The following is a 27,984-nucleotide window of genomic DNA, read 5'->3' as shown; positions in this document are numbered from 1 at the left end:
TGGGGCATGGTGAGCAAAGGGTAGAGTGCTGGAAGGGTCTGCAAGAACCAGACATGCAGTGCCCAGGGAAGAGCTGGGGATCAGTTTGCATTTCCACCAAATGAAATGGGAAGCCACAGAAAGGCTTTGAACAAGTGAGACAGAGGATTTGCTTGTACTTGAAAAACAATCTCTTTGGTTGTTGGATAGAGAACAGAATGTAAAAAAGGAGCAAGTGAGACCACAGAGAAATGAGTCTGGGGGCTATTTATTTACAACGTTGATTTCCATCCCTAACTTTCTTGAAGTCTACGATGTCAGTTCTTAGTGAGGTGCCCCTGCTTTAGGAGGCTATTTTAGCTGACTACTGGTGTGGGGAGTTACCCTGCGAGGGTATCTATTCATTTTTTTCATCTCTCCTTTCATTCATTTATCTTTAGTCTGTCCACCCATCCATCTGTCTACCCATCCATCCATCCATCTATCTTACAGGTATTCATCAAGATTCTGCCAAATGCCAAACCCAGTATCAAGTGTACAGCTTCTTGCCTGGAGCCATGTACAATCTACTTGTGGAAAAAGACATGCAACTAACTAACTAAATAAACAAACATATCGTATTGTAATAGGTGTTGTAATAGCAGAATGTGCGAAGTACAATAGGAAGAAATACCTAGAAAGTAGCCCATAGTAAGGATAGGTGACATTTGTGCAAGGTCTTGAAAGATGAATAGAAATTTGCCAAACAATAAAAGCTACCATTTCCTAAACTTCTACTGGCTGCTAAGCATTGCTCTGTAAGGTTGACACACATTATCTCATTTCTTTCTCTCGACCTCACCGGCTAGGTAGAGAGATTGAAAAAACTTTCCCATTGCAGAGCTGGTCAGTACCAGTCCTGACTGTTAAATCCAGGCCTGTGTGGCTCCAAAGCCTAGGTTTTTACCTGTATGGTTTCCTTATTATCTACACACAGGAGGAGGATTTTTGTGGGAGAACAGTTTATACATATAGCTCTTCTGTACAGAGTGTCAATTTACATAGTTGGTTCACAGAGTTATATAGAATACTCAAAAAAAAGAAATCTGCTAGCCATTTCAGTCATTATTGGCCCATGTTTTTAAGGTTTTTTTTTCTTTCAGAGGAGGAGTTCAGGCAAGAGCATATAACAAACAGTGAGGTAAAGGAGAGCGTGTCACCTTTGAGGAAGAGGAGGGGTCTGGGGCCTGAAGTACAAGGGATGGAGTGGTTGAAGGTGCAGGGGATGAGCCTCTGGGTAGGATAGGGGCAAGGCAGGAAGGCATCGCACACCATGCTGTGAGTTTGTCTTCTCTCTGTGGGCAACCTCAGCAGTCTGCTCATTGGCCTTCTTCCTTTACAGCCTGGAGAACTGGATCATGTCCTGATTGATCTCTGCAACTGACTGGCAACCTAAAAGAACAAAGCAGTTAAAAAGCTTATTTCTCTGTGGGGCACCTGGGTGGCTCAGTCGGGTGAGCATCCGACTCTTGGTTTCGACTCAGATCGTGATCCCAGGGTTGTGGGATCGAGCCCCGTGTGGGGCTCCACGCTGAGCATGGAATCTGCTTAAGATTCTCTCCCTCTGTAAAATAAAAAAAATTTTTTTAAAAAGGTAGATGAAGATACTGGATGAGTAATGTTATTCTGATTGCCTTGAGAATTATTTTGTGAGCCTGTGCCCGTGTCCTCTTTCAACACAGCCATGTCAAAATGGCACAGTAAAAATATGTAAACACCATTTTAGTATTTAAAAAATCAATTCATATGGGCCATAAATACACTTGACCTTTATCTGAGTGCTGATAAGGCTCATGGATATAGGAAGTATCTTTCAGGGAAAAGTATGAGTCAGAAATAAGAGATGGGATGAATATTTCATACAGCAGTTGCCTTCCAAGGGAAAGCTCTGCAAGATGAAACGTACTTCTTTAGTGGAGGAGCTTCATTAAAATGCAAAATTAGAACTGTAGATGAGATTAGACACAGGGAGTGAGTGAAGACAGTGACATCAGACAAGAAGCACGAGGAGCGGGGAGGAAGAGAGGGTAGCGTGTTGGTACAGACCGGGGAGTCGTGGCCTTGAGTAGAAGGGAAATCTCTGGTGATGATGAAGCAGAAGGACTTGAAGGCCGGGTTGTGTAATGATTAATTTAAGCTGTTTCCACATGGGCGATGTGTGTACCCTCACCTCTCAAAACACAGCTTTAGCATAATGTATCACCAAAATATCACCCATGGAAGGCTTTTCTCCCCCTAAAAAAGGAAACATAGGAAAAAGTTGGGTTTCACGCCTGGGTTGATTGTAGTGGACAGAAGTGTCAGGCATGGGATACATAAATAGCCCACAAACTGAACTCATACAGCAGAAGCAGGACCTCGGTGCCAGAGGCGGCTCTCCTGAGGATGGACAGTGGTCTTAAGAGCTTTGGGTTTCCCCAGAGCAGAGGATAGTGGGTCTCCACAGCAGGCAGACCTACTCAAGGAGCACAGAGATGCCAAAACAGAATCGCCGGTACGTATTGTAATAAAAATCATATGCAAACGATGTAAAAATGTCTCCATAGTTGCCTCAGAGTCATGCTGCGATTGCATTTTGGGACAGTTGGACACACAAGCTTTGGTAATGCTTCTGTACTTATCTCTCCTCAGATTGGGTTCTGGGTCTCATGCAGTACCAAGGGCACCGCCCTGCACTTGGCAGAGACTCCATGAAAGGTGGGGAGAGAATGCATATTTATAACTTTTTCCTGCTTTTTCATTACTGCAAATTAGGAGGCTATTTACACTAAAATGTTTCTGGCTACTTTAACCCGGAGTGAGTAATGACAAACAATAAACCTCAAGAAGGTTCATAGACTTTTTAATTCAGCCTCGCCGCCTTATGAAGGACGAGGCCTTAGTGAGGTCTGTGCAGCCTCGTGTTGGTGTGATTTATATGTGGACATTTTCCAAGACTGGTCCTGGTTCTAACCTTTCTGTAAGATAATTTCAGCAATTGGTCTCACGGTGAGAAAAACATGACCTAAAAAAATTTTTTTGTAGTTATTTATTTTTGACAGAGAGAGCAAGGGGGAGAGTGGCAGAGAGAGAGAGGGAGACACAGAATCTGAAAAAGGCTCCAGGCTCTGAGCTGTCAGCACAGAGCCCCAGGCGGGACTCAAACTCACGAAATGCGAGATCGTGACCTGAGCCGAAGTTGGACGCCTAGCTGACTGAGCCACCCAGGCACCCCAAAAAAGCGTGACTCTTAAACTTATTTTGCTATCAGTATAGGGTTCTCCTTCCGAGACTGTATGTTACAGGGTCATAAGGGAAAATATCGCACATCTCCAGGGGAATTGGGAGAGAGAAATCATATTAACTGATCCCTCCTGAGTGCCGGTTTTGTGTCAGGTGTCTCAACGCACATTGTGTGCGGAAGGGCTAGGGGGTGACAGAATCTAAGGGGGTTCACGCTGTGATTTTGCATTTTAGTGAGTTCTACCAAAATCCCTGCCCAAGATCCCTTCACCCCGGGGACTAGTCTGGGGGTCTTCTCTGGGGGAGGGACTCTTATGCAGAGGATGCCAATGGAAGCCCTTCTGCCTCAGTTTCTTATTCTTTCTCTTCTTCCTTCTTCCCTGTGCCACATTTGGTTGCGATTACTAATTTTTCTGTATCTACACTTAAAACCATACATTCTCATTGCGGAACAGTTAGAAGGAGGGGAATATAAACTGTCTGCCATAAACGTGCTCACAGTTTGGTGTCTTTCTTTGCCCCCTTTAAAAAAGGGTGCTCTCCACTCCATTTCAGAAGATTTTCCAGCCACCATTTCTAGCCCAGTGATTGTGAAGTGTAAACTTTGGGCAGAATAGAAGAGGTTTGTTATTGTGAATCCCCCCCAACAGGCTTCTTTCTGTTAAAAGAAGATCAGGCATCATTGGCAAGGATGGAAAAAAAAATTTGGGGGAGCAGTGGAAGTCATTTCAACCTCCCGGAATCTGTAGAAGCTCATGGGTCTTCCCATCTTTCACCCCCTTCCGTCCCAGGGGCAAAACACACCAATATGATATCTATTCACACTCGTGCCTCATGGGCTCATGCCCATGAGGAGGGATCTTGGTGACCCCATGTCATTTACTGACTTATCTTCATAGGCTTTGAATAGTATGATTCCAGTTCAAAGCTGATTTTTTTTTCTTGAATTAATCTGCTCAGCGGAAAGGAGGCTGGTGCTGGCGTTAATGCTGATCTAAGTTTTCTAATTTGTATCATTCAAGCCCAAAAGGTTGAGTCCGCAGCCCAAATGGGCACTACTAACACAACTTGTCTTGCTCGAGGGCAAGACACTTGTCTAAATATCAGACCAAAGCCAGACTTGAGAAGAACCTGGATGCCTTGCCTTGTGCCTGGCACACAACAGACGCTCCGTAACATTTATGGTAACAAGTTAATGAAAGAAAATGGTCTTGATTTCACATCAGAGCTCTTGATTGTTTCCTTAGCAAAGACAATCAAAGACAGAGCCTTTGGCCGTTGGCACTGGGTAGGTGGTTCTCTTCTGTGAGACCGTTCCAGGCATTTTAGGACATTTAGCACCTCTAGTCCCCCAGCACTAACTACCTGCAATACCCACCTTGCCATCTTGTGCCGACTAGAAAGAAAGAAACTAAAAACTCCAAACCAAATCTTTCTGAAGACAGCAGTCATCATCTTAGTTTAAAAACTACTATTTTATAGGTCACTGGGATCCCAGGCTCTGCTAAAAACTTGTACATTTCTATGAGCGCTGCTTTACAAGAACTTGGTTTTCGAGTGAAATCCACCCGCATGTAACTTCGAGACGTTCACGTTTGTCCAGCTGTGGTCACACAGGATGACACTTCTCCCTCTCCCCCCTTCTCTCCTCCTGTTGTATCTATCTCCCCAGTTCCTCCATGCCTCCTCCTGGACATAATTTCTCAACTCCTCACAGTTCATGAATATTACTTAAAAGATGATTCATAAACACACCCAACAAGCCTGATGTGACCTGAACAGGCCAGAGTATAATGGGACCCTCTTTCCCATAACCTGAAATTGCATCTGCTTTTGTAGCAAAGGTATCACGTTCTGCGTTTGTGCTCCATCTTTGGAACATCTCTTCCCTTCTCTCTCTTTTGGGTGGCCACTGGGCCGGGGAAAGCTAAGCCAGAAGGTGCCTGTTCCGTAGCCCTCATGCCTTCCGCTCCAAATCAGGAAAAGAATTGTAAAAGTTTGGGCACAAAAACGGACACTTAGATCACAGAACAGACTAGAGAACTGAGAAATAGACCCACAAACCTATGGCCAACTGATCTTTGACAAAGTAGGAAAGAATATCTGATGGAATAAAGACAGTCTCTTCAGCAAGTGGTCCTGGGAAAACTGGACAGCGACATGCGGAAAAATGAACTTGGACCACTTTCTTACACCATACACAAAAATAAACTCACAATGAATGAAAGACCAAAACGTAAGACAGGAAGCCATCAAAATCCTAGAGGAGAAAGAAAGCAAAAACCTCTTTGACCTTGGCCGCAGCAACTTCTTACTCAACATGTCTCCAGAGGCAAGAAAAACAAAAGCAAAAATGAACTATTGGGACCTCATGAAAATAAAAAGCTTCTGCACAGCGAAGGAAACCATCAGCAAAACTAAAAGGCGACCAACGGAATGGGAGAAGATATTTGCAAATGGCATATCAGATAAAGGGTTGGTATCCAAAATCTATAAAGAATTTATCAACTCAACACCCAAAAAACAAATAATCCGGTGAAGAAATGGGCAAAAGACACAAATAGATGCTTCTTCAAAGAAGACATCCAGATGGCTAACAGACACATAAAAACGGAGTCAACATCACTCACCGTCAGAGAAATACAAATCAAAACCACAATGAGATACCACCTCACACCTATCAGCATGGCTAACATTAACAACTCAGGCAACAACGGATGTTGGTGAGGATGCGGAGAAAGAGGATCTCTTTTGCACTGCTGGTGGGAATGCAAACTGGTGCAGCCACTCTGGAAAACAGTATGGAGGTTCCTCAAAAAGCTAAAAATAGAACTACCCTACGACCCAGAAATTGCACTACAAGGTATTTATCCAAAGGATATGGGTATGCTGTTTCAAAGGGACACATGCACCCCCATGTTTATAGCAGCACTATCAACAATAGCCAAAGTATGGAAAGAGCCCAAATGTCCATTGATGGATGAACAGATAAAGAAGATGTGGTATATATATATATATATATATATATATATACAATGGAGCATTACTCGGCAATCAAAAAGAATGAGATCTTGCTGTTTGCAACAACGTGGATGAAGCTAGAGTGTATTATGCTAAGTGAAATAAGTCAGTCAGAGAAAGACAGATATCATATGACTTCACTCATATGTGAAATTTAAGATACAAAACAGATGAACATAGGGAAGAGAAGCAAAAATAATGTAAAAACAGGGAGGGGGACAAAGCAGAAGAGACTCTTAAATACAGAGAACAAACTGAGGGTTGTTGGAGGGGATGTGGGTGGGAGGATGGGGTAAATGGGCAAGGGGCATTAGGGAGGACACTTGTGGGGGTGAGCACTGGGTGTTTTACACAGGGGATGAATCACTGGAATCTACTCCTGACATCATTATAGTAGCCCTATATGCTAACTAATTTGGGTGTAAATTGAAAATAAATAAATAAACAACAATAACAACAACAAAAATAATTGTAAAAAACTTACCTGTGAGGGCCATGGAAGTGTGGAACTCGTTTTTTATAATGTTCAAAAGTTCCTTAACACCATCTTCACCCTGCTCCCAAGAATGAGGGCGGGGGAGGGGGGGACACAAAAAGAAGCGTGAAGGAACATTCTGACCATGGGCTGAGTATCAGGTCTGGGTGTGCTCACAGCTGGGAGGGGGTTGCAGAACAGGGATGTCTGCGGAATTGGAACTATGCTGGGAATACGGGGCAGCAAAGAGGAAAAGATGGGGTGAGGGCGCCTGAGAATGTGTACCCTGTGGCAGAGGAGGCGTGGGGATCCAGGCAAGGGGGGACTGGCCCTCAGAAATCTGTGGCACCTTGAGAAACGGCTAAGCTTGGAGGGCAAACCACAGGAAAGTGTGGAAACAAACAAGAAGCCCAGTATCTTCTGGCTGGGTCTCACTTTGCCACTCTCACCTTGTAGGCAAGACCCCACAGGATTGGTCTCCCCAGAAACACACACTTAGCCCCAAGGGCCAGAGCCTTGAGCACATCGTTGCCAGTTCGGATCCCACCATCCAGGTACACTTCCATTTTCCCTTTCACAGCAGCCACCACTTCTGCCAAGGCGTCAATCTGAAAAAGAGACACGCAGGGCTGGAGGGAGTTCCGTTTTCACTCTTGGGGGTCATGGGACAGAGATGGCCCCTCACCGTGGCTTAGGAACAGGAAGTCCAAGTGTGGGTGAGGTCTACCAGTGTCTTCCCTTCCCATGCTCCAGCTGTGCTTCCCCTCCCCTCCCAGAGCAGTGCAGCTGTGTCCCCAAGCCCCGGGGACTTCCTACAGGCTCTCCTTCTTGCCATTTTCTGCCTTGACAGAGCACAGCTCCTCTCTAACTCGTTCAGCTGTCTGTAGCTTGGAAGAAACTCTTGGTTCCTCTTCACATCCTAAAGGAGACATTTCCATTTATGGTGTTCAGTTTAATGTTCTTTTTTTTTTTTATGTTTATTTATTTTGAGAGAGAGAGTATGTGTGAGGCAGAGGAGGGGCAGAGAGAGAGAGGGACAGAGGATCCAAAGCAGGCTCTGTACCAATGGCAGCGAGCCCGTCGCAGAGCTCAAACCCATGAACTGTGAGATCATGACCTGAGTCGAAGTCAGACGTTTAAACGACTGAGCCACCCAGGCGTCCCTTTCCTGTTCTTGTTTCTAAAGGACATTTTGACTTTTGATTTTCTTCTACCTTCTCTGTTTCTAGGGTGGCACAGGCAGGAGTGTTCTCCATCACTGAGGCAGTGGGTGTTGTTGGCAAAGAGAATGTGACCAGCTTTGGCCCAAGTGTCCGGACCCCAGGCTGTCTTGTGTAACTGGGCTACACCTTGTTCTCTGTACACCACACATGAACAACTTGTTCCTGGCTCCCGTGTGGGTTATCGGAGACATGGGGGGGTGGGGATGGAAAAGCAGCAGTACTGTAGAAGTAAGGAAAGGCAAAACTAAAGCAGCTTATCGGGGCGCCTGGGTGGCTTAGTTGGTTGAGCGGCCAACTTCGGCTCAGGTCACGATCTCGCAGTCTGTGAGTTCGAGCCCCGCATCAGGCTCTGTGCTGACAGCTCGGAGCCTGGAGCCCGTTTCAGATTCTGTGTCTCCCTCTCCCTGACCCTCCCCCATTCATGCTCTGTCTCTCTCTGTCTCAAAAATAAATAAATGCTAAAAAAATAAATAAAATAAAGCAGCTTATCACTTGGCCTGGCTTCTCCCCAGACTTTGTCTCCCACCTTGCCTCCTCAGTCCCTGGCCTCACCGACCCATGGTGCCCCAGACCGGGCTGCGCCCCTCAGTGCCTCTACGTCTAAGAGGAGGGGTAATGGGAGAGTCTGGGAGGAGGGTCCTTGAGGACAGCGTTCTGGAACTGCCTCTGGGCTCCTGTTCTGTGCCTCTTGAAGGGACAACTGGAGAGGAGGAGAAACTGGACGCTCGGGGGACTTCTGCTGCCAAAGGAATCAGTGGGAATTCTACCTCTATGAGATCCTTTGGCCTAGACTGAACAGAATATGAAATCAGGGAGGAAAGGACTTTGTACTCTAGTTTACAAGTGGAGAAGAACAGAATACATTTTATTTTTTTAAAAATTTATTTAATGTTTTTATTTATTTTTGAGACAGAGAGAGACAGAGCATGAGCAGGGGAGGGGCAGAGAGAGAGGGAGACACAGAATCCGAAGCAGGTTCCAGGCTCGGAGCTGTCAGCACAGAGCCCGACGCGGGGCTCGAACTCACGGACTGTGAGATCATGACCTGAGCCAAAGTTGGACGCTTAACCGACTGAGCCACCCAGGTGCCCTAACTGAATACATTTTAGACTTACATGTGCTAACTGGCAAGAATGCATGTCCAAATAAGGGGTATTTTTATAGCCCCAGTGTGGTATTATTTGGAATATTCCTATGATGTTGTGAAAAAGAGATAAATGTATCTGTGCAAACTCTTCCAATGAGCCGTATTGAACAATGGAGGTGAAGGAATTTGAGAACAAAGGAGTGAATTTGAGCCTCGGATACAGTATTGCTTTAGAGTTACTTTCAATAGGTCATGATAGGACATTCATTAGAGCCTTCTGGCTACAGCTAGCTTACCCTTTTCCCAAGTATCAGGAAGTAATACAAGGAGTGTTAGATATGGAACCTTCTAAAAATGGGAACTTCAAAGAGTCATACTCCTCACAGTGAGGCACTGGCCTCAGGCACAAAACTTAAGTGTGCCCAAACACTCAGATAAATAACATTTGAATGCAATATTTAAAAAATCAAATGGCAAACTTTGACCTGTGAACTGAAGGGCAGCGGATGTGTGTGTGTGTGTGTGTGTGCGTGTGTGCTTGTTTTTGTAAATAAAATTTACTGGATCTGGGGCCAGGTCAGTGGTGAGATGAGTGGAGGTAGGTTATGCAAATACAAAGACAGATCCTATCTTTATTTAAAATGTTGATATTTTAGGGACACCTGGGTGGCTCAGTCGGTTGAGTGTCTGACCTCGGCTCAGATCATAGTCTCATGGTGCATGGATTTGAGCCCCATGTTGGGCTCTGTGCTGACAGCTCGGAGCCTGGAGTCTGCTTCAGATTCAGTGTCTCCCTCTCTCTCTTGCCCCTCCCCTGCTCACTCTCTGTCTCTGTCTCTATCTCTCTCTCTCAAAAATAAACATTAAAAAAATGTTGATATTTTATTCACCATGGATTATTGGGCACTAATTTAAATGTTTTAAATAGTGCATTGAACTATTATTTATCTTACTAAGCTTTTCTGGCACCCTCTCAAATTTTGAGCCAGAAGTGGGTACTTCACTAGCTTCACACTAATCTCAGCACTGGCCCCCAATGACCTTGGTTTTGATTGTTCAGTCAGATGTCTTGGGAGAAGGACATGTGGATCAGCATGATGGGGAAGGAGAAATTCTCTCTCTGGCTCCTGCCTTTACCAACAGGCATTCTCTTTTGAGGAAGTGCAGTGAGAAGTGTAGCCTCTTTCACCACGTATTACTCAGTCCTCCCCAAGGAAGCAAGAGTGGCTAAATGATTCATGAGAGAGAGCCTACTGCATCGTATTTTATTAGAGTTATTTCAAGGGTGAACGTTCGACTCTATTTGCTGCTTGCTGGTGATGGGCTCTTTCTTGCTTTCTGTTCCTATCTATAGACACAATTGCGACTGCCCAGGACCTGCTATAATCTTTTGCAGCCTGTTCTGCCAGTTCCTGGGTGTGTGGGAGGAAACCTGTGGGCATTCTCACAGGAATTGGGTGAGAGAGCTAGCATGTGCTCTGCAGATCTACTTTCTCCAAGGGTCATAGGTCAAGATTTGGGATGAGAAGTAGGAGGCCCGACTATTCCCTTCAATCAGCTCTTACGGAGAGGCACGGCACACGGTGCCCCTTGCTCTCCATGTGGGCTTGCCATTCTGCGTCTGTTCTCTCTCAGTGAGAACCTGGAGGGTTCTCCCTTGGAAAGGAAGAAGGGGCAAGTGATTGGCACCTGAAACCTCCAAGCTTCACAAGCCTTGAAACGTACGGATTGGCTAATGAACCTTCTACATCTCCCGGAATTCATCTTCAAGACTGAGAGAGTGCTAAAGATTTAAGAACAGTGTTTGATGCTATTGTTTAAAATAGTGAAAGCTTGGAAGTCGTCGGATGTTCGATGATAGGCTGTTGGTTGTATAAATTGCCCATTCCTACTCTATACCATTAAAAATGAGAGAAACATATATATTGCACTGAAGTGATGCTCTTAACACATCGGTAAGTGAAAAGAGAAAAATTACAAAACCGTATGTAGCTTTTTAAACCCAAGATGCCATCTTTGCCTTAAGAAGTAGATGAAAACCATTACCAAAATATTGTCGCTAATGAGAGTGATGAAATTAGGGGTGATTTTTATCTTCTTCTTTTTGCATATGTATATTTTATAATTTAGCTGCAGTGAACATGTTTTATTTACATAATAAAAAGGCCTGAAAGAGAGAAAAAACCCTACTTCCCTTTCTTAAAATAAATCAAGTAGGAACAGAAGAATCTCTTGAAAAATATAAGTGATATATGTCCATGAAAGTAAATCAACAATTCATTCCCATTTAAAGATTCTTTCTCTGCCTGCCTCCTTTTCCTCCGTAATGGGCGTATATTCAAAAGATGGGGGGGGGGGGGGAATTACAGACTGTCACAGATTTTTAGAAGAGGGTTCGTATGGCATTTTTTAGTTTTACTGTAAAAGATGGTTATTTATTAGTTTAAGTGAGGCAGTGTTCCTTCCCAGGATGTGTGACATGAGAAAATATGTCCTTATACTCCATGCACACAGGCGGTCTTTGACTGAACACTTCTTCTAGAAGGTAGGAAACCTCAGCGCCTTTGGAACGTCTCTCCTATTGACATTTAACCACTAATTAACTGTGTGATCTTGGGTAAGTTACTCAACATCCTTAAGCTGCAGGATCCCCATCTGTAAAAGAGTGATAATGATCCTATTCTTGTAGGACCATTGTGAGATTTAGAGATGTCATATGTGAAGTTTGGAAAAAGAACCTGGTACACAGTAGGCTGTTAGTGATGAAAAGTCCTTGCAATTCACAGGTATATGCGGATACCTAGTAAGGGAGACGAGAGAGTGTAGGCCAAACTCCACAGGGTACCTTCCTGTGGGTACGCATGCACACACACACACACACACACACACGCCTCTGAAGTTACCCTACTTACAGAGGCAAGAACGTCATCTAGCTGCCTCCCACCATGGTTGGAAACAATGATGCCATGGACGTTGTGCTTCACGGCTAACTCTGCATCCTCTTTTGTCAAGATCCCTTTAAGGATAATGGGCAATCGAGTTATGCTCTGAAGCCAGGAGAGGTCATTCCAGCAGATGGATGAGTCAATGGGGGACATCTGGAAATAAGGCATTGAAGTTCTCTGTGGGGAAGAAATGAGAGCTTTGGTTTTTTTAATTTTTTTTTTTTGAGAGAGAGAGAAAGGGAGAGAGAGCAAGCGAGCATGGGGGAGGGGCAGAAAGAGGGAGACACAGAATCCTAAGCAGGCTCCAGGCTCTGAGCTGTCAGCACAGAGCCTGACGCGGGGCTCAAACTCATGAACCATGAGATCATGATCTGAGCCGAAGTCGGACGCTCAACCGACTAAGCCACCCAAGCGCCCCAAGAAAAGAGAACTTAGACCTGAGCTCCTTTAAGATTATTTGATCCATTCCAAAATGAGACAGTCAGATAGCCACCTTTCATTAGCCTTAAAAGAGGAGCCACAGAATCAACAACACTGCCGGCTCCTTTTCCTAACAAACTTTGTGCAAAAGAACTGCTATTTCAACTGCTTATTCATTAACCCTTAATTGTGTCCCTGATCAATAATTATGCTGGAATCTGCAGATACAAAGGCAAATAAGACATAATCCCTACTTTAAAAGAACTTAGAATATAGTAATGAGGTGGATAAGCAAAGGCACGTCTAGGCCTGTGTAACATGTTATGTTTGAGATAGGCACAAGGTTATAAGCACTAAGAAATACCTCAATAATCCTAAGTCAGATACTACCTCATATTTAACCTTGGCTTACCATGTGAATAAAATATCCATCAATCCCAATGTGTCTCTGAGATCTGATATAAGGGTTCCAGAAAATCCAAGGCTAATTTGTGGTGAATGAGTAGAACTGTTAACTCACTTGGCTCTGTATCACAGCCATTCACTAGCTGAAAAGCCCGGTATCATTATTGCTGATGCAGCCAAGGCATTCCAATGTTCCCATGATTTTCTGTATCTGGGGCACTCCGTTGCATCTGACTAGGATTTTTTTAAAAATGTTTATTCTTGAGAAAGAGAGAGAGAATCCCAAGCAGGCTCCACACTGTCAGTACACAGCCAAACGTGGGGCTTGAACCCACGAACCATGAGGTCACGATCTGAGTTGAAACCAAAAATCGGATGCTGAATTGACTGAGCCACCCAGGTCCCCCTGACTGTAGGGTTTTAATGGGGAAGTGGCCTTTGCAGTCACCTATTTCAGAGATTCCAAACAAGTGTGCTTTTGCAGCTCCAGGAATGAGTTCCAGGTGTAGAGAGATTCTGACCCTCAGTTCTTAAGGCAGCAGGGTGGGGCCTGGGCTGACTACACTCCATGGGCCAGTCACCCTGTCTACGAGCAGCCTCCTCAGGGGTTAGTTAAATGTGTCATCCAAAATTATCACTTTCTTTTTTTTAATTGTTAATGTTTATTTATTTTTGAGAGAGAGAGAGAGAGAGACGGAGTGTGAGAGAGAGAGGGCCAGAGAGCGAGAGAGAGAGAGAGAGAGACACAGAATCCAAAGCAGGCCCCAGGCTCCAGGCTCTGAGCTGTCGGCACAGAGTCCTATTCGGGGCTCCAACTCATGGACCCCGAGATCATGACCTGAGCCAAAATCAGACACTCAACTAACTGAGCCACCCAGGCGGCCCCCAAATTATTATTTTCTAAGTGTCCCATAAAGTAGAAAATGTAGGAAGAACTTATTTAATTTACTCTCCTATGCCATGAAGAAATCCTTTCCGATGCTTTCCTATTTCTTAGCGCCCAGCCCTGGCCTGACCACTTCTTTCTGGTGACAAGTGCATAGCGCCAGCAGTGAGGACATTGTGTGTTACGTTCTGTTCTCCTGGAAGCCCTGGACAGCAGGAAACGTGGCATCTGCAGCATCTGGCAAGAGCAGGCATTCCATGCACTTTTGTGGAAAGAGAGAAGGGAGGAAGGAGAAGAGGAAATCTGCCTCCTGTAATGCCTGCCCGTCAGATCTGGTATCTTTCCTACCTCCTTAGGCGAGTGAAGGTCTTTGAGCAGTAAGTTCAGCTTTAAGTCCAGTTGGTTTCGGATGTCATGTCGCCTGTTGCCCAGTTTGGGCACATCCACAGTGACGACCAGAGCTTTGAAACCCAGGGATTCCACCCTCTGGACCAGCTGTTTGCTGAGCTGCCGGTCTGGATGCACGTAGAGTTGGAACCACCGGAGGCCCCTGGGGGCAGTAGCAGCAATGTCCTCCAGGGCACAGGTGGCAAATGTGCTGGTGATGTAGCAGACCCCGGCTGCTTGGGCCGCTGCAAAGCAAACAGTACAGCTCAGGTGGGAGGGCAGGATTCTGGAAGGGGCTGAGAAGCCCTCCAAGTCTGTGCCGCTCTGACCAGCTTGCCCTGACAGTGAAGGTAAAGCTTGACTTCATTCTGCTTCCCGCTAGGGCAGGAGGGAGAGGGGGCCTTAGATCAGGCTGGGAGGCCCAATCCTGTCTGGGTCCCCTGCTGTATAACCTGTTTTCCAAACCCTGTTGTCCATGGTCGGTATTTCCAGTTGGAGGTGTCACTTAGTCCCCAGAACCATGTTGGACCTGCTACAGCTTTCAGATGGGAGAACGGGCTGCTCGTGAACTTGTTAAGGAAACAGAAGGGAACCAAGGGTGAGGAAATGTAATTCCAGTGGAGAAGGCTGAGCTTTGTCCTGGGAAAAGCATGCTATCTGAGTTAGAAAAATGTCGACTCCTCCCCTTCTTAGTTGTGTGGCCGTGGGTCTCATTTTCTTCGTCTGTAAAATGGGGGTGGGGGGGCTACTACTACCTCTCCTACAGAGCTGTTGGGATATTAAACAAGATACTAGACATGGAAGCATTTTTAAAATTACTAAGTGATGTGCTGTACATATGTTAGTGATGGGGTTGGCGAGGGTGGTGGTGACAGTGATTGTGACACTGCGGCATATTTCTCATTTCCTACTTTAATCATTGTTTTCAGTAGGATTCTCCAGCAGGTTAATGTCACTACCATTCAGCAGCCCACGGGCAGAGCATCTGGCCTAATCAAGATTTAATATTTTGGGGCACCTGGGTGGCTCAAGTCGGTTCAGCGGCCAACTCTTGATTTCAGCTCAGGTCACGATCCCACGGTTGGTGAGTTCGAGCCCCACATTGGACTTTGTGCTAACGACTCGAAGCCTGCTTGGGGTTCTCTTTCCTTCTCTCTGTCCCTCTCTTCCCTTCAAAATAGATGAGTGAGTAAATAAATAAATAAATAACTTTATAAAAAAGGTTTAATATTTTCAATCCCTAATGTCAACAGGAGATACCCACCCCATTCTTTTGCCCCACTCCAACAACAACACCACACATTCAAGCATGAGCTTTTGGGAAAGTAGTCCTTGTCCTGTGGGACATTCATATTTCAGCCTGGCCAGACTGGGTTCCTAACCAGACAGATGTCATTTGTGACTCTAGAATCCTTGGATTCATTACTTCCTCTATCACAGAGTCAAAGGAAAAGATCCCAGAGAGGCCCTGGGCAACCTGCAAATAAATTATTTCCTAGATTTGGCCTATAGTAAAGATTATAAAGGGAGTCATAAGACTATTTTTAGCCTCTCACCTCCCTTCTTCCTTCTCTTCTCTCTCTTTCTCTCTCTCTTTGGCAGAGAGGGATGAGAGAAGAGAATAAGGGGCTCCTAAGAAGAAGACACACCCAATAAAAGCCTTTTTGTCATATAAGATGATGAAATCAGTCAATGAGAAGGGAAGCACAACATTGGGGCAGGAACACCTGTCAGGGCCTTTGTTAGGACATCATGCCATGAATCCCTCCTCATCCGAAATCCAGAGACCATTCAGCTCCAGCCCTGACCCATGAGAGGTCAAAGAGAGCCCTGTCTTTGAAGTCACACTGAGAACCCCTTTCCCCACAGACTACGGTGGCCTGCACCCCTCCTTTGAAGGATGGCTTGCTCGATTTCCACATCCATTTATCCTTAGCCCCCTCTCTAACCACCCATTATTATGGAAATGGATGTTTTCTCACTCTTAGGTGAAATGTTATACAAACATAGCGTTAAGCATCCTTTTTCCCACACACTCCTAAATTGTGGCCAGATTGCTGTCCCTGAACTCCTTCTAAGAGAAATCCTGCTACTGCTCTGAAGGACACTTGCGTGCTTCGGGGCCCCCAGGGAAGGGAGCCTCAAGGTGTGGTTGGTTCATACCTCTGGCTGTGCTCATTTCTCCATCCGGCCAGACGAGGCAGTGGAAACCCGTGGGTGAGATGCAAATGGGGGCAGTGATTTCCTCCCCTTGGATTGTGGTCCGGGTGTCCACGTTTATCACATTTTTCAGGTACCGGGGACGGAGGCGGATTCTGTGCTCAGCAACAAAGAGTTTTCTGTTGGTGGGGTTATATGCAGGTGCTGCCTGGTGCCGGGCCTCCAGATTCCCATGCAGGAATACACCAGACTGGGACCCACCAGACTGGGACCCAAGAAACCTCTGGGGGTGGGGGGTCAGTGGGCTCATTAGGCCACATAGACCAACTTTCCTTCAGAAAGCCTTTCCCAACACCCTGGCCCACCTTAACCCCACTTTCTCTAAACCCCCAGTGCACCTATGGTTCATATTGCCTCTGACCTTGCTCTGGCACAGGTCTGTGTCTTTGAGTTTTGTCTGTCTGAGCAGACTCTCAGCACTTGGATGCTTTGGTTGATTTACCATACCTAGCAAGAATTAGAAAGGAAAAGAATAAGCAGGAAGGAGTTCGAGGATCTTCCCTCATGGGTTACAAACAAGCCTCTATAAAGTAAGAAAAGGTCACCGAAGGAGGACAAATCCCAGAGCACGATCATGGTGGAGGTATTGTTTTGTTTGTTTTTGTTTTTTGCTAGAGGCAATTCATTTGAATATTTGACTTGACTACTTCTTTAGCAGAAGGCGGGGAAATTCATAAATCATAAATATATAAAACACACTTTTAAGTCCAATAGATACTTGGCCTCAGGGTCCAAAAATGCTTGTTTTTCACAAAATATCATACACAAACGTAGAAAGGTTTGCTAGAAATACTGGTTGTACAAACTTGTGTTACTTCGTGAAACGGAAGTAGTAATCCAAATTTCATCATTGTCTCACGGAAGCAAAATGAGATAAAGCAAGGAAGGAGCCTAAAGGTAGTACTAAACAAGTATGAAAATACAGAACATCGTGTTCACCTTGTATCCCATTTTTCAGTTTTCTCCTTACCTCTCTACTACAGGGGTCAGCAAACTTTTTCTGTAAAGGGCCAGATAGTATTTTGGGTTTTGTGGACCATGCATCTGTCACAGTTATTCAGCTCTGCTGTTGTGATGCAACAGCAGCTGTGGCCAATACGTCGATGACAAATGTAATTTAAATGGTTGGTTCTAATAAAACTTTATAAACACCGAAATTTGAATTTCATATAATTTTTACATATCACAAATTATCATTCTTCTTTTGATTTTTTTCAACCATTTAAAGATGGGAAACAAAAATTCTTAGCTTGTGGACCATCCAAAATTAGGTGGTTGGGCCCAATGTGGCCTGTGGGTTCGTTGCTGCCCCGTGTTCTACCTGCTGCTGTTCTAGCCCAGTTCTTTTCCCTTGAAATCAACCTCCTTCCACCCCTAAGACTCTTTGGGTCTCCATATGTCCCATGGACATATTTCTCGATGTACAGTCTCTCCTTCCAGCCAGAAGTTTAGGAACTCAGGAGATTTAGGCTTACCCAGCCAGCTTCTCCTCTGGGCCCAGGTAACTGGGGACCCTGGACTCTTGTCCTATTTTGTCAGGTGGCAGAGTTGCTGGGATATAGAGGGAGGGTGACTCACGCTAGTTCTGCAGAGCCACTAAGATAAGTTTTCTCTCCATCCATCCTCTTCCCAACCACCTGCCCACTCCCCACCAAAAAAAAAAAAAAAAAAAAAAAAAAAAAATTAGCCTCTGACAAAGCCCAAAATGAATATATCTTGACTACTTTGTGTCCTCCGCTGGCAAAAAGCAGGGCTGCTATGCTCCAAGGACCTCTCAACTGGTGCACATGAACTTAACAATAGAAAGGATACAGAAGACCAGACCTTTTAAAGGCTGCAATGTTGTCATCGCGCGTGAAGCTGTCATCTGCTCCGCCTTCAATAAAATCCCAAGTTGACTTGGGCAGACGCTCCCGGGCAAAAGCCTGAAAGTCTGTCAAACAGGCCAAAGGCATTTCTGGACCTTCAGAAGAAAATCCAAAACCAAACAAAGACCCAGTCAGAATATGTCAGAAATAGAGGACAGGGTGAATGTGGGGGGCTCTGTATGGCCTGGTGCTATTTGGATTCAACATTAACTCCCTTGGATTCCTTCTTTCAATGAGGGTAACTGCCAAAGATGCCGATCCCCCTGCTTCTATTCTCCCACCCCCATTCCCAGCTGCTGATTGTCTGGCTTTCTAAATATCCCTCACGTCTGTCCCCTCGTCTCTACATCCGCCACCTCAGGTTCAGTTGAGGCCTTGCCATTTCTTGTAAGATTATTACAAAAGCTTCTTATCTTTGTCTCCTAGCCTCCAGATTCACTGTCTATCTTGTCTCCCTCCAGCTTCTGGGATCTTTCTGAAACACAAGTCTGATCAAGTGCCCCTATGATGGTGTTCACAGCTTTCTTGGACCAGCTCCTAACTGTCTCACCAACTTCATCTCTATGTGGCTTTTCCTTGTCATTTGAGTCACTATGAGCATTTCCTGAACTTGCCCAAGGGCTCTTTCCTACCTCTGTGCCTTTGGGAGAGGAGATCCATCAGCCTGGGGAAATTGGGGCTGAACTGATAACTATCACCTGGGAGTTCCCAGGCATCTCTGGGTGAACTAATTGCTTGGGGCTCTGCTTGACATCAGGGAGAAAGCTGACTGTTTTTGACTCCTTGGCTGGGTCACCGAACATGTTCGCTTTGAGACCAAGAAAACAACTATGTGACCTGCATTCAACCTATGTGACCCCCAATCTGCAGCAGACCTGGAACCCGGTGCTTCTGATAAACCCCTCACTCCCCTAAAAGAGGAAAGAAGGTAGGGTTTGAGGGTAAATCCCTCTAGTAGGGGCAAGGACAGGGGTAACTCTAGCTGCAGAGATGCTAAAGGCCCTGGTTGTGGTCAGAGACAGCATGTGGAGCTCCTTCATAAGAGGATTCCAGTAGGAAAGGCTGAGAAATCTGTACTTCATAGTCCTGGGCATCTCCTTGGCAGCTGGCAGTGGGGTAAAAGTTAACCAAAAAAGTCTGTGAGTAGAAATGGAATGACTTTTAAATCATTGACTGAGGGATAGGGATTGCCCCCAGGACCTAGGGCTTCAAACATGAATGGAGTGGTTCCTCTAGTGGACAAGGGGCCAAGGAGGCCAGATGAAATATGGAGTGTTGGAGATCTTGGTGGGGGCAGGGATGGGGCAGAACTGGCTGGAAGGCATCCAGGGCCACACCAGAATCTAGTCAAGTCAAACAGAGAAGTAGCCCCAAACATCTACCCAAGGGGCTAAGCAGAAAGAAGTTATGGCAGGCAGAAAACAAAGCCCCTGGGATGTGCAGTGGGTTCTGGATGGGGAGGATAGCAGCAGGAATTTGGAGCACAGCCATAGAGCTTTTTATAAGCAACACACTTTGTCAGTGGGTGGGCAGGGAGTTGTTGAGGTGCTGAGTTGAGTTTGATAAAGCACAGGAACCATATCTAATTTATCTCATCCCTGTCCGACCCTTCAAAGTCTCAGTGACTTTGGCCAAATGAATTAATCATTGTATTTATCCATCTGTATTGTGATCACTGATTTAAACCTCTCTGTGCACAAAAGAGTTAACATAACAGGCTCCAGAATTCTATCCCTCGAAAAGCCTGCTTGCAAAGTTAGACCTTGGTTGGAGTCTGGGAACTTGGATTTCAAGAAGGTTCCCAGTACTCCCTGATAAGAATGGCATGGCTCACTGTGTCTAAACTGTACAAACAACATGGTTTATGCTGAACATCTGCTTTCTCTCTGAGAGTCTAGAGTTTTGGCATGAGTTTGGCAGAGAATGTCAATATGACCAGCCCCCAACAAAAAGCCTCGGGCAATGAGTCTCTAAAATGAGCCTCCCTGGTGGTCAATGCTTCATGCATGTTGTCACAACTCACGGCTGGAGGAATTAAGTGCATCCTGTGTAATGCCACTGAGAGCAGACTCTTGTAAGCTTACACCTGTTTCCCTCTAGATTTTGCCCCATGAGCCTTTTCCCTTTGCTAATTTTGCTTCTCATTCCTTCTCTGTAATTAATCATAGCTTCAACTACATGTTATGTCTTATGAGTCTTCCTATCAAATCACTGGATTGGGACCCCCTCCCCCCACCAACATGCTTTGAATCCCCAGGCATTAGGATAGTATGTGACAGTGAGTTGCTGTTCATGAATGTTCATTACTTGAACTTAACATTCCCCTGTCTGTCCTTTCTCTGCCTTGTTGGATGAGAATTCTCCACCAGGTTTCTACTCCTGATGTCTCAACAAATCCCCCATATTCTATATATTACACACTCACAGAAATGCTCTTCTGCAGCTTTCTAGCATAAAACCCCAACAACACTTGAGTCTAATCCAAGAGAAATGGCTTGGACTCACTCAGAATTACTTGCCTGGAATAGTGGGAATTAAAGCATCTGGAAGCTGCTTGGAAAGAAAGAAATAAGGCAGCATCTTTATAGATACCAAACACTTTGTTATCACATTTCTGTTTGCTGTTTCTTTTTCTACTATTTTCTTTCTACTTCCCTGTGAAGTAGACAGAGAAGGTATTAGTGTCTTCATTTTACATTTGAAGAGAATGAGGCCTAGGATATGGAATAAATTCTAAAAGATCAGGCAGTAAATTATGACAAGGGAAGGGTCAGAGTCATGCCTTCCGGTAGCCCCTAAAGATAGACATTCTCCTTTTTTGCTTTCATGGTGCCGGGCAAAATAGTTGGTTCACATAAATTACTTGTTTTATTGAATTTACAATAATTTTGTAGGGTGAAATTTTTTACAGCTTAGTAAAGTACTGAGCCCATTATTTTTATTAGAGGTCCAATATAAGGCCTGTAGTTGAACAGAAGGGCAACTTCATTGTTCAAAGCTTTCCCCAAAGTTGGAAGAAAGACTTAGCACTCCATGTTTTTATGTATCTCCGTTTGATCAATACCAGACTTAAAGCCACCAGGAATTCAAGCGAGGATCCAGGTTATCTAATGGTTTTCTTGTATTCCCATTTTATTTGATCTCTGCTGCATTATCTTTTCTTCTTTTCTCCTCTATCCCAACTGCCCAAGAGGAAGAGAAAGCAGAGGAAGCATAAAGAGGGTAAAAGTCTTTGGTGTACTGACCAAGAACCTTAGCTCCTTGTAGTTCATGTAATTTCTTCAGGCTTTTTGTCTCTTGGTAGAAAATCATGAAGTACAACTAGCATATGAGTGATAAGAAAGCACAAATATAAAAGCAAGGACATTCAGTGGTACCCGTTGCTAATGACTTGAAGTTCAAACAGCTTTCCCTGACGGGGGAAGAAAGAATGACATAGACTATAACCAGTAGGCGTTTCAAGGCAGATAATTGCCATTTGATCTAACGCAGTTAGGTTAGATAAACAAGTTGTCTTTCTTTGAAGATTTTAAATGATTCATAATACATGTTGATGTCACTTGAGGATTCTGGGATATCAGAGCTTCTATTTGTGTGAGAAACCCCTAGGTGTTCTTTAAGAGATCTCGGGGCGGAACTCACAGGGCAGGTCATTGAGATATAAGGGAAGCCAAGTCTGCCTCTGAGGGCCCAGCTCCAGGTGCAAGTGCTTGATGCTGAAAGGTGGTGTCCTTCAAGACCCTCTGGCTTGGTCCTCAAGCCAGAACTTAAGCCAAGTTTTTCATTGGAATGGTAGAGATAGCATCAAGGCTACACTTTGGGGACCTTGCCTGAGAGATTACACCAGTCAAGGTTGGCTGAAAGTGCTTTAATCACTGTATATGAAGTGACAGCCTCAAGGAGAGTGGCTGCAAAGCCTACAGCCATCACCATAGCAACGGCAGCCCTGGGAGGGGAGCACAGGGCTGGGGCCACAGTGACGACAATGCCAGTAACTGAGGCACATGAGTCCCCAGGGAGTCCTCCAAATGGGGCAGAAAGGTCAGGGTATAGGAGTTGGAATTCTAGAAATATCTGGTCAGATATCAGAGTGTCCCTAACCCTGGAGTGGCCTAAGGAACCAAGACTTACATCTGCGTAGGAGTGAGGGGACACGGGGCCAGCCTAGTTGTTTCTGTCAGCCTGGGATCAGTTCTGGCCTTTCCCCTGAGCCCTCACACAGTATGAGTGAGGACACAGGACCCCTTCCAGGCCACAGTGGCCCAAACATCCTACTCCCCATGGTGGAACATGACTACAGGCCAGGAGAAGTTTAATCACTGAAAAGGAAAACCGGCTAATAGGAGTGGTTGCGGGGTGGTGGGCTGAAGAAGAGAGATGATTATTGCAAAAAACCGAACAGAGCAAAACAAAAGGCCACCATGACCTGGAAGGGGTCTGAGCTATTGTGACCTAATTAGGTCATTAGTGACTCACTGGCCCACCTCCCCAGGCCACAAGGACCACAGATCCTGCCTGGTGAGGATTAGTAGACAGAGCGGAGAGGGACTTCAGAGGGAGGAAGAAATGTGAGCAAGCTCATACCAGAGCAGAATTGAAAAACAACCTAGGTCTCCTATCTCCGCGCTCAGTGCCCTCGCAGTCCCTTCCGGATAGTCTGGCAGTGGTACCTGGAATTCACTTCTTATTTGAGAACTAGCTTCTCAGCCTAGACCTAAGCCTTCCAGAGACTGATCTACCCTGGATCGTTCCAGTTCCTCCTGTTCTCCTTCTGCCCCGGCTTGGTTAGCCCACAGCGGCCCGAAAGAGCTGAAGTTCGAGGTGTAGCACAAATCAGACTAGTGGCCAGGTCAGGGAACTAGTGTAGTGGCTGCAGCAGACTGAGACTAGGCCTGCTTTGGGGAGGTTACTGACACTTACTAGTGATATGATCGCCAGCAAGTTACTTCCTCTCCCTGGGCCTCAGTTCCTCATTTGAAAGCTGTAGGTTTTCATATGTTCCCATTTAATCTCTACCAGCTTTGAAGGCACCAGAAATTAAAGGTTGGGCTGAGGTCCTTGGGGTTTTCACATCCTGTGCTTCCCTGGCCCTTACATGCAAAGACCTGGTTTAGATGTGGCTGTTAACATTCTAGTTCACCATGTACTTCATAGCAGTGAAGTACAGGATGGAATGAGCCCATCATTAGGCTTGTTTCCTAACACCAAGTAGCTGGGTACTCACAGCCTTCCTTCCCTCTTGCCTCTCAGCCTTGATGCCTCTCTTTTTAGAAGCTGTTCTTCTAAATAGCTATCATAGCTATTTAGTAATATCTATCTTACTCCATATGTATACCTCTTCCTCCTTCCTCAGTGTATCCAAACCATTGGCTGATTTTTTTTCCCCAGGGAATCATTCTCACTTCTTCCCTTTCCCTGATCTTTCCCATTTCCTTGACGTTTTCTGTTTGCAAACCAAAAATAACTCCATCGTGGTCAATAAGATTAGTGCTACATAGTCCCTTGGATCATGAACAAAACAGTTTGGGGCACCTGGATGGCTTAGTCAGTTAAGCATCGAACTTTGGCTCAGGTCATGATCTCGCGGTTCGTGAGTTCAAGCCCCACGTCAGGCTCTGTGCTGACAGCCCAGAGCCTACTTTGGATTCTGTGTCTCCCTCTCTCTCTCTGCCCCTCCCTCACTTGATCTCTGTCTCTTTCTCTTTCAAAAAATAAACATTAAAAAAAATTTTTTTTAAGTTTAAAATTTTTGAAGTCACATTAGACCAAATAAAGAGCCTTCAAAGCCTTTGAAAACACCCTCTTCTTTCTCTAAGTAAGCTTGCTTTCCTTATTGCCATCATTTATGAAAAATAAAAGAAACTATTACATAATATTCTTAGTTTTCGGTTTTGGCCAATGACTAGCAATGCAACAGCATTGCTTTATACTCATTTGCATTGCAAATATGCCTATTTTCTGCTACTTTGCAAATCAAGTGGGTATTTCCAGTGACCTGGGAATCCAACCACTATTTTTTTTTAAATTTTTTTTCAATGTTTATTTATTTATTTGGGACAGAGAGAGACAGAGCATGAACGGTGGAGGGGCAGAGAGAGAGGGAGACACAGAATCAGAAACAGGCTCCAGGCTCTGAGCCATCAGCCCAGAGCCTGACGCGGGGCTCGAACTCACGGACCGCGAGATCGTGACCTGGCTGAAGTCGGACCCTTAACCGACTGCGCCACCCAGGCGCCCCTCCAACCACTATTTTAATAGCATTCTTTCTGTGGGAAAATATGTGTTGAGTCCCAAACAAATGACTTCCAAGTAGAGTTTTGGAGCACAGCCATGTTGTACGTTGTGTGCTTTCTATGGGGTGTTGGAGACTGTTGAGAGCACACGGGGAGACATTGATCCAAGTGCTCATACGGTGTTTTGAAAGGTTGGGGATTTTCTAATTCTGTTAAGCAGTGGGATCATTTGATTACACAAAGACCCTTGGAGACAGCATGATGGCTCCTTGATAATAAAATGTCGATCAAATTGCAACTGTTTATCACGTGCTTCATGATGTCATGCACTATATAGATTGTTTTATGTGCGTTAGTATTTCACCCCTTACGATAATTCCCTAACACAAATGTTGTTATTCCCATTTCATTGATGAGAGACCAGAAGCTCAGAGAGATTACTTAGTTAATACTTTGCCCAACATCACTCATGTGGTAATGTTCTGACTTCCATAGCCTGGAGCTTAAACATCATGAAGAGAAGCAAATGTGTACAGCCAAGTGTGGTTTATAGAGTGAGAGAGTTGGCATTTAAATGCCATAGGTATATGTAGCTTTGCTCCCTTCCCTCAACAAGATGCAATTCAAGTAAGAAAATTCCAAAAAAAAAGAAAAGAAAAGAAAATTTCATTATTTAGCTGGTCATAAACAATAACGAGTTAAGCAGTTAAGCAGTCTTACCAATCTAAATGCACTCTTACATATACTATTCCATTGGATGCTCACCATAACCCAGTGAGATCATGATAAGAGAGTAGATGTACAACAATCCCATTTTATAGATGAAAAAGTTAAAACCCAGGGGGCGCCTGGGTGGCGCAGTCGGTTAAGCGTCCGACTTCAGCCAGGTCACGATCTCCCGGTCCGGGAGTTCGAGCCCCGCGTCGGGCTCTGGGCTGATGGCTCAGAGCCTGGAGCCTGTTTCCGATTCTGTGTGTCCCTCTCTCTCTGGCCCTCCCCCGTTCATGCTCTGTCTCTCTCTGTCCCAAAAATAAATAAACGTTGAAAAAAAGTTAAAACCCAGAGGATCCAGGTGAATTACCTATGCTCACACAATGAGAAGAACAAAGTCTGACCATGAATCCTTTTGACTTGCCGTGGCTATAGTGGTGCTGCTGTGGAGTGTTAGTGGTGCCTTAGGAGACATTCAGGTCTCTGTCTTGCAGGGTTGGGAGAGCTGCATAAAGTAGGCTTGGCCACAGTTCCCACACAATCTAGGCTATCGGGAAACGTGTCCCGGATGGAGATCACTGCTCTCACCTTTTCATTTGTTCAAACAAGATGGAGGGTGCAAAACAGACAGATCTCAGAAACTACACAAATGATTACAATGAGCTCTGACCTCTACTCTTTTCACCATGGACTTGAAGTGTCGGAGGCACATTTCTGTCTGATGGTGGTAGTCCCTGGGAGGAGGTAGCAGGAGAGAGATGAGAAAGGACAAGGCCATTGGAAATGGGGAAAACCAGCTATGGAATGGCCCTGTCTCTCTTTGCCTTCCTCCTAGCACTCTCACTGGGGCAATGATCCTGGACTGGAATTCTGAAGGCCATTGCTTTCAGTTGCTCATGATGTTCCGAAAGGCATTCATAGTAGAAGGAGTCCATGGAGTCGAGAAGATAGACTTTCATAAGCTTTGAAACTTGGCCCACGGGGGCTCAAGCCTCAGCTCTGCTACTTGCTCACCGTGGTTCCATGACAAAGTTATTTGTGAAAGAAGAATATTAAGGCCTATCCCATAGGGCCCATATGAGGACTAAACACCACAGTCCGTGTCAAGTTCTTGTGCCGTCACAAGTGCCTTGTGTAGAGTAGTCATTAATAAATGGTAGATCCAAGTGCATTACTCTCCATGTTGACAGCATGTGCATTCTCATCTGAGGCTCTGGAGGTGAAAGTTGCTTCAGTTCTGTGACAGCATCATTTAAACCCTGTGTCATGTTTACTTATCAGTTCATCCAACAAGATTCACTGAGTACACACTGTCAGCCAGGAAGGCAGAGATGTTTACTACTCATCATATGTTCTCTGACATTTCCTTCCCAGTTGCTAAAAGAGAGACTAATTCTGGCCAGTGGGTTGGGGCGGAAGTGACATGTGTCAAATCTTGGGCCAGGAATTTAAGAACCGATGTATTGCCCCTTCATCTTTCTCTTCTTCTGCTACAACAATGTGGAGGCCCTGTTCCCCAGAAGACATAGCTATAAAATAAAGGCAGCTTGGGTCTCTGAAGCACCATTTGGACAGGAGTATCCCTGTAGATCAGTTGATTTTATATGAGCAAGACATAAATATTTATGTGCTAACCCACTAAGATTTCAGGGTTTATTCTCTATGACAGCACAACAAGCCTAACTAATATATCCAGGTGATGTGCTGAACAATAGAGATTGAAAAATGTACATGATGTCAATCTCTGCTCTCAAGAAGCTTACAGTTGAAGGAGACAGATTTCAATAGCTCATTCTTGGTTAGTTGCTATGGCATAGAGGGTAACAGGAGTCCTTTTCTGGGGGAAGGGTAACTATCCGGGGATTTAGGAATATTCCCATTTTTTTCTCAATAATATTTCTCAACGTCTCACAGATGATGTCCTACTACCATTTAGTTTAGACAAGCTCCAATTCTTGGCTATCCATAAAATGAGGATATGACTATCTTAATAGAGATCTTGTATGACTAAAAGGATCTTATAAAATGCAGAATAGCCTAGTGATTAAGAGTCAAGTTTTGGGAGTTTTGCTTCCTGTTTGGATGTAGAAGATCACAAAAAGCTATTTCTCCTCTGATTCTATTTCTAGACTCTCTAATTTGTTCCACTGATCCATTGGTCCATCTTTCTACCAATACCATGCTGACTTAATCACTGTTCTTGGGCAGTTCCCTCCAGATTGATCTATAGACTCCGTGTGACCCAATCACACTCCCAGAAGGCTCTGCATTGGAGGGAATTGGTATCTAGTTCCATGCAAGCTTATTTTTCAAAGAAACTACCCTGGTCCAGTTGTTTGAGAAGTTAACTTCTTTGCCTTTTAGAAGTGTTAGCCATGTCACTGGTTTCCTCTGCTGGTGGTCAGGAAGCAATGGTCAAGTTACAAAGTACATGCCCGAGGGCTGAGACTTTTCCCTCTTAAGGACACCCATAAATATTCCATTGAGTTAAGACTTAACTTTGCTAAACATATCCTTCTCTGTAGTGTCTTTGAGGCAAAGCCTTCCTTTGATAGTTCCCTGGAGTCCCTCTACCTACCTGTCTCTACACAGCCCCTTTTTGCTGGATCATTCACCTTGGAAACTCACAGTCAGCACCTATGATGCTCACATAGTCTCTGACCTCTCTCCTAGATCTCCTGCGACTTCGTCTCCTTCTCCTGTTGCAAGCACACAGAAGACACCCAGTAACAAACCTGAGATTAGCGTCTTCCAGTCCTTGGGAAGAGTGGTGTCCAGAGGAAGCTGGTGGGAGCCTGGCTTGCTGCTGGATGTGGTAGGGAGCAGTATGTCACTACCTATAACTCTATGAGTTCAGAAGAGG

General features: G+C 45.0%; 1 protein-coding gene across 3 annotated transcripts; it reads right to left on the bottom strand.

Annotated features, from left to right (window-relative positions):
• Window positions 1-231: 231 nt before the first annotated feature.
• Window positions 232-27,984, bottom strand: HAO2 (hydroxyacid oxidase 2). Of its 3 annotated transcripts, XM_043575971.1 has the most exons (9): window positions 27,857-27,958; window positions 20,697-20,727; window positions 18,134-18,272; window positions 16,253-16,428; window positions 14,051-14,334; window positions 11,959-12,168; window positions 7,186-7,344; window positions 6,746-6,815; window positions 232-1,410 (listed from the first exon to the last, which is right to left on the bottom strand). In XM_043575971.1, the coding sequence occupies exons 3-9, from the start codon at window positions 18,262-18,264 to the stop codon at window positions 1,355-1,357; spliced, it is 1,086 nt and encodes a 361-aa protein (XP_043431906.1). In that variant the 5' UTR covers window positions 18,265-18,272; window positions 20,697-20,727; window positions 27,857-27,958; the 3' UTR covers window positions 232-1,354. The 3 variants fall into 3 exon arrangements, with proteins under 3 accessions (XP_043431906.1, XP_043431905.1, XP_043431907.1); XM_043575970.1 differs by lacking the exon at window positions 20,697-20,727 and having other exon boundaries at window positions 27,857-27,984; XM_043575972.1 differs by lacking the exon at window positions 20,697-20,727 and having other exon boundaries at window positions 16,253-16,404; window positions 27,857-27,984.

This window comes from Prionailurus bengalensis, chromosome C1 (assembly GCF_016509475.1).
Source record: "Prionailurus bengalensis isolate Pbe53 chromosome C1, Fcat_Pben_1.1_paternal_pri, whole genome shotgun sequence".
Classification (NCBI taxonomy): domain Eukaryota; kingdom Metazoa; phylum Chordata; class Mammalia; order Carnivora; family Felidae; genus Prionailurus; species Prionailurus bengalensis.
This window is presented reverse-complemented; position numbering and strand designations above follow the sequence as displayed.

Bases quoted from the DNA above. Each gene is read 5' to 3' on its own strand.
- HAO2 (XM_043575970.1), bottom strand. From the start codon at position 18,264: ATGCCTTTGGCCTGTTTGACAGACTTTCAGGCTTTTGCCCGGGAGCGT. The intron at 14,335-16,252 runs GTATGAACCAAC...TTTGCTTTGCAG, and splicing joins AGAAATGAGCACAGCCAGAG to CGGCCCAAGCAGCCGGGGTC. The intron at 1,411-6,745 runs GTAAGTTTTTTA...TTGTTCTTTTAG, and splicing joins CACTTCCATGGCCCTCACAG to GTTGCCAGTCAGTTGCAGAG.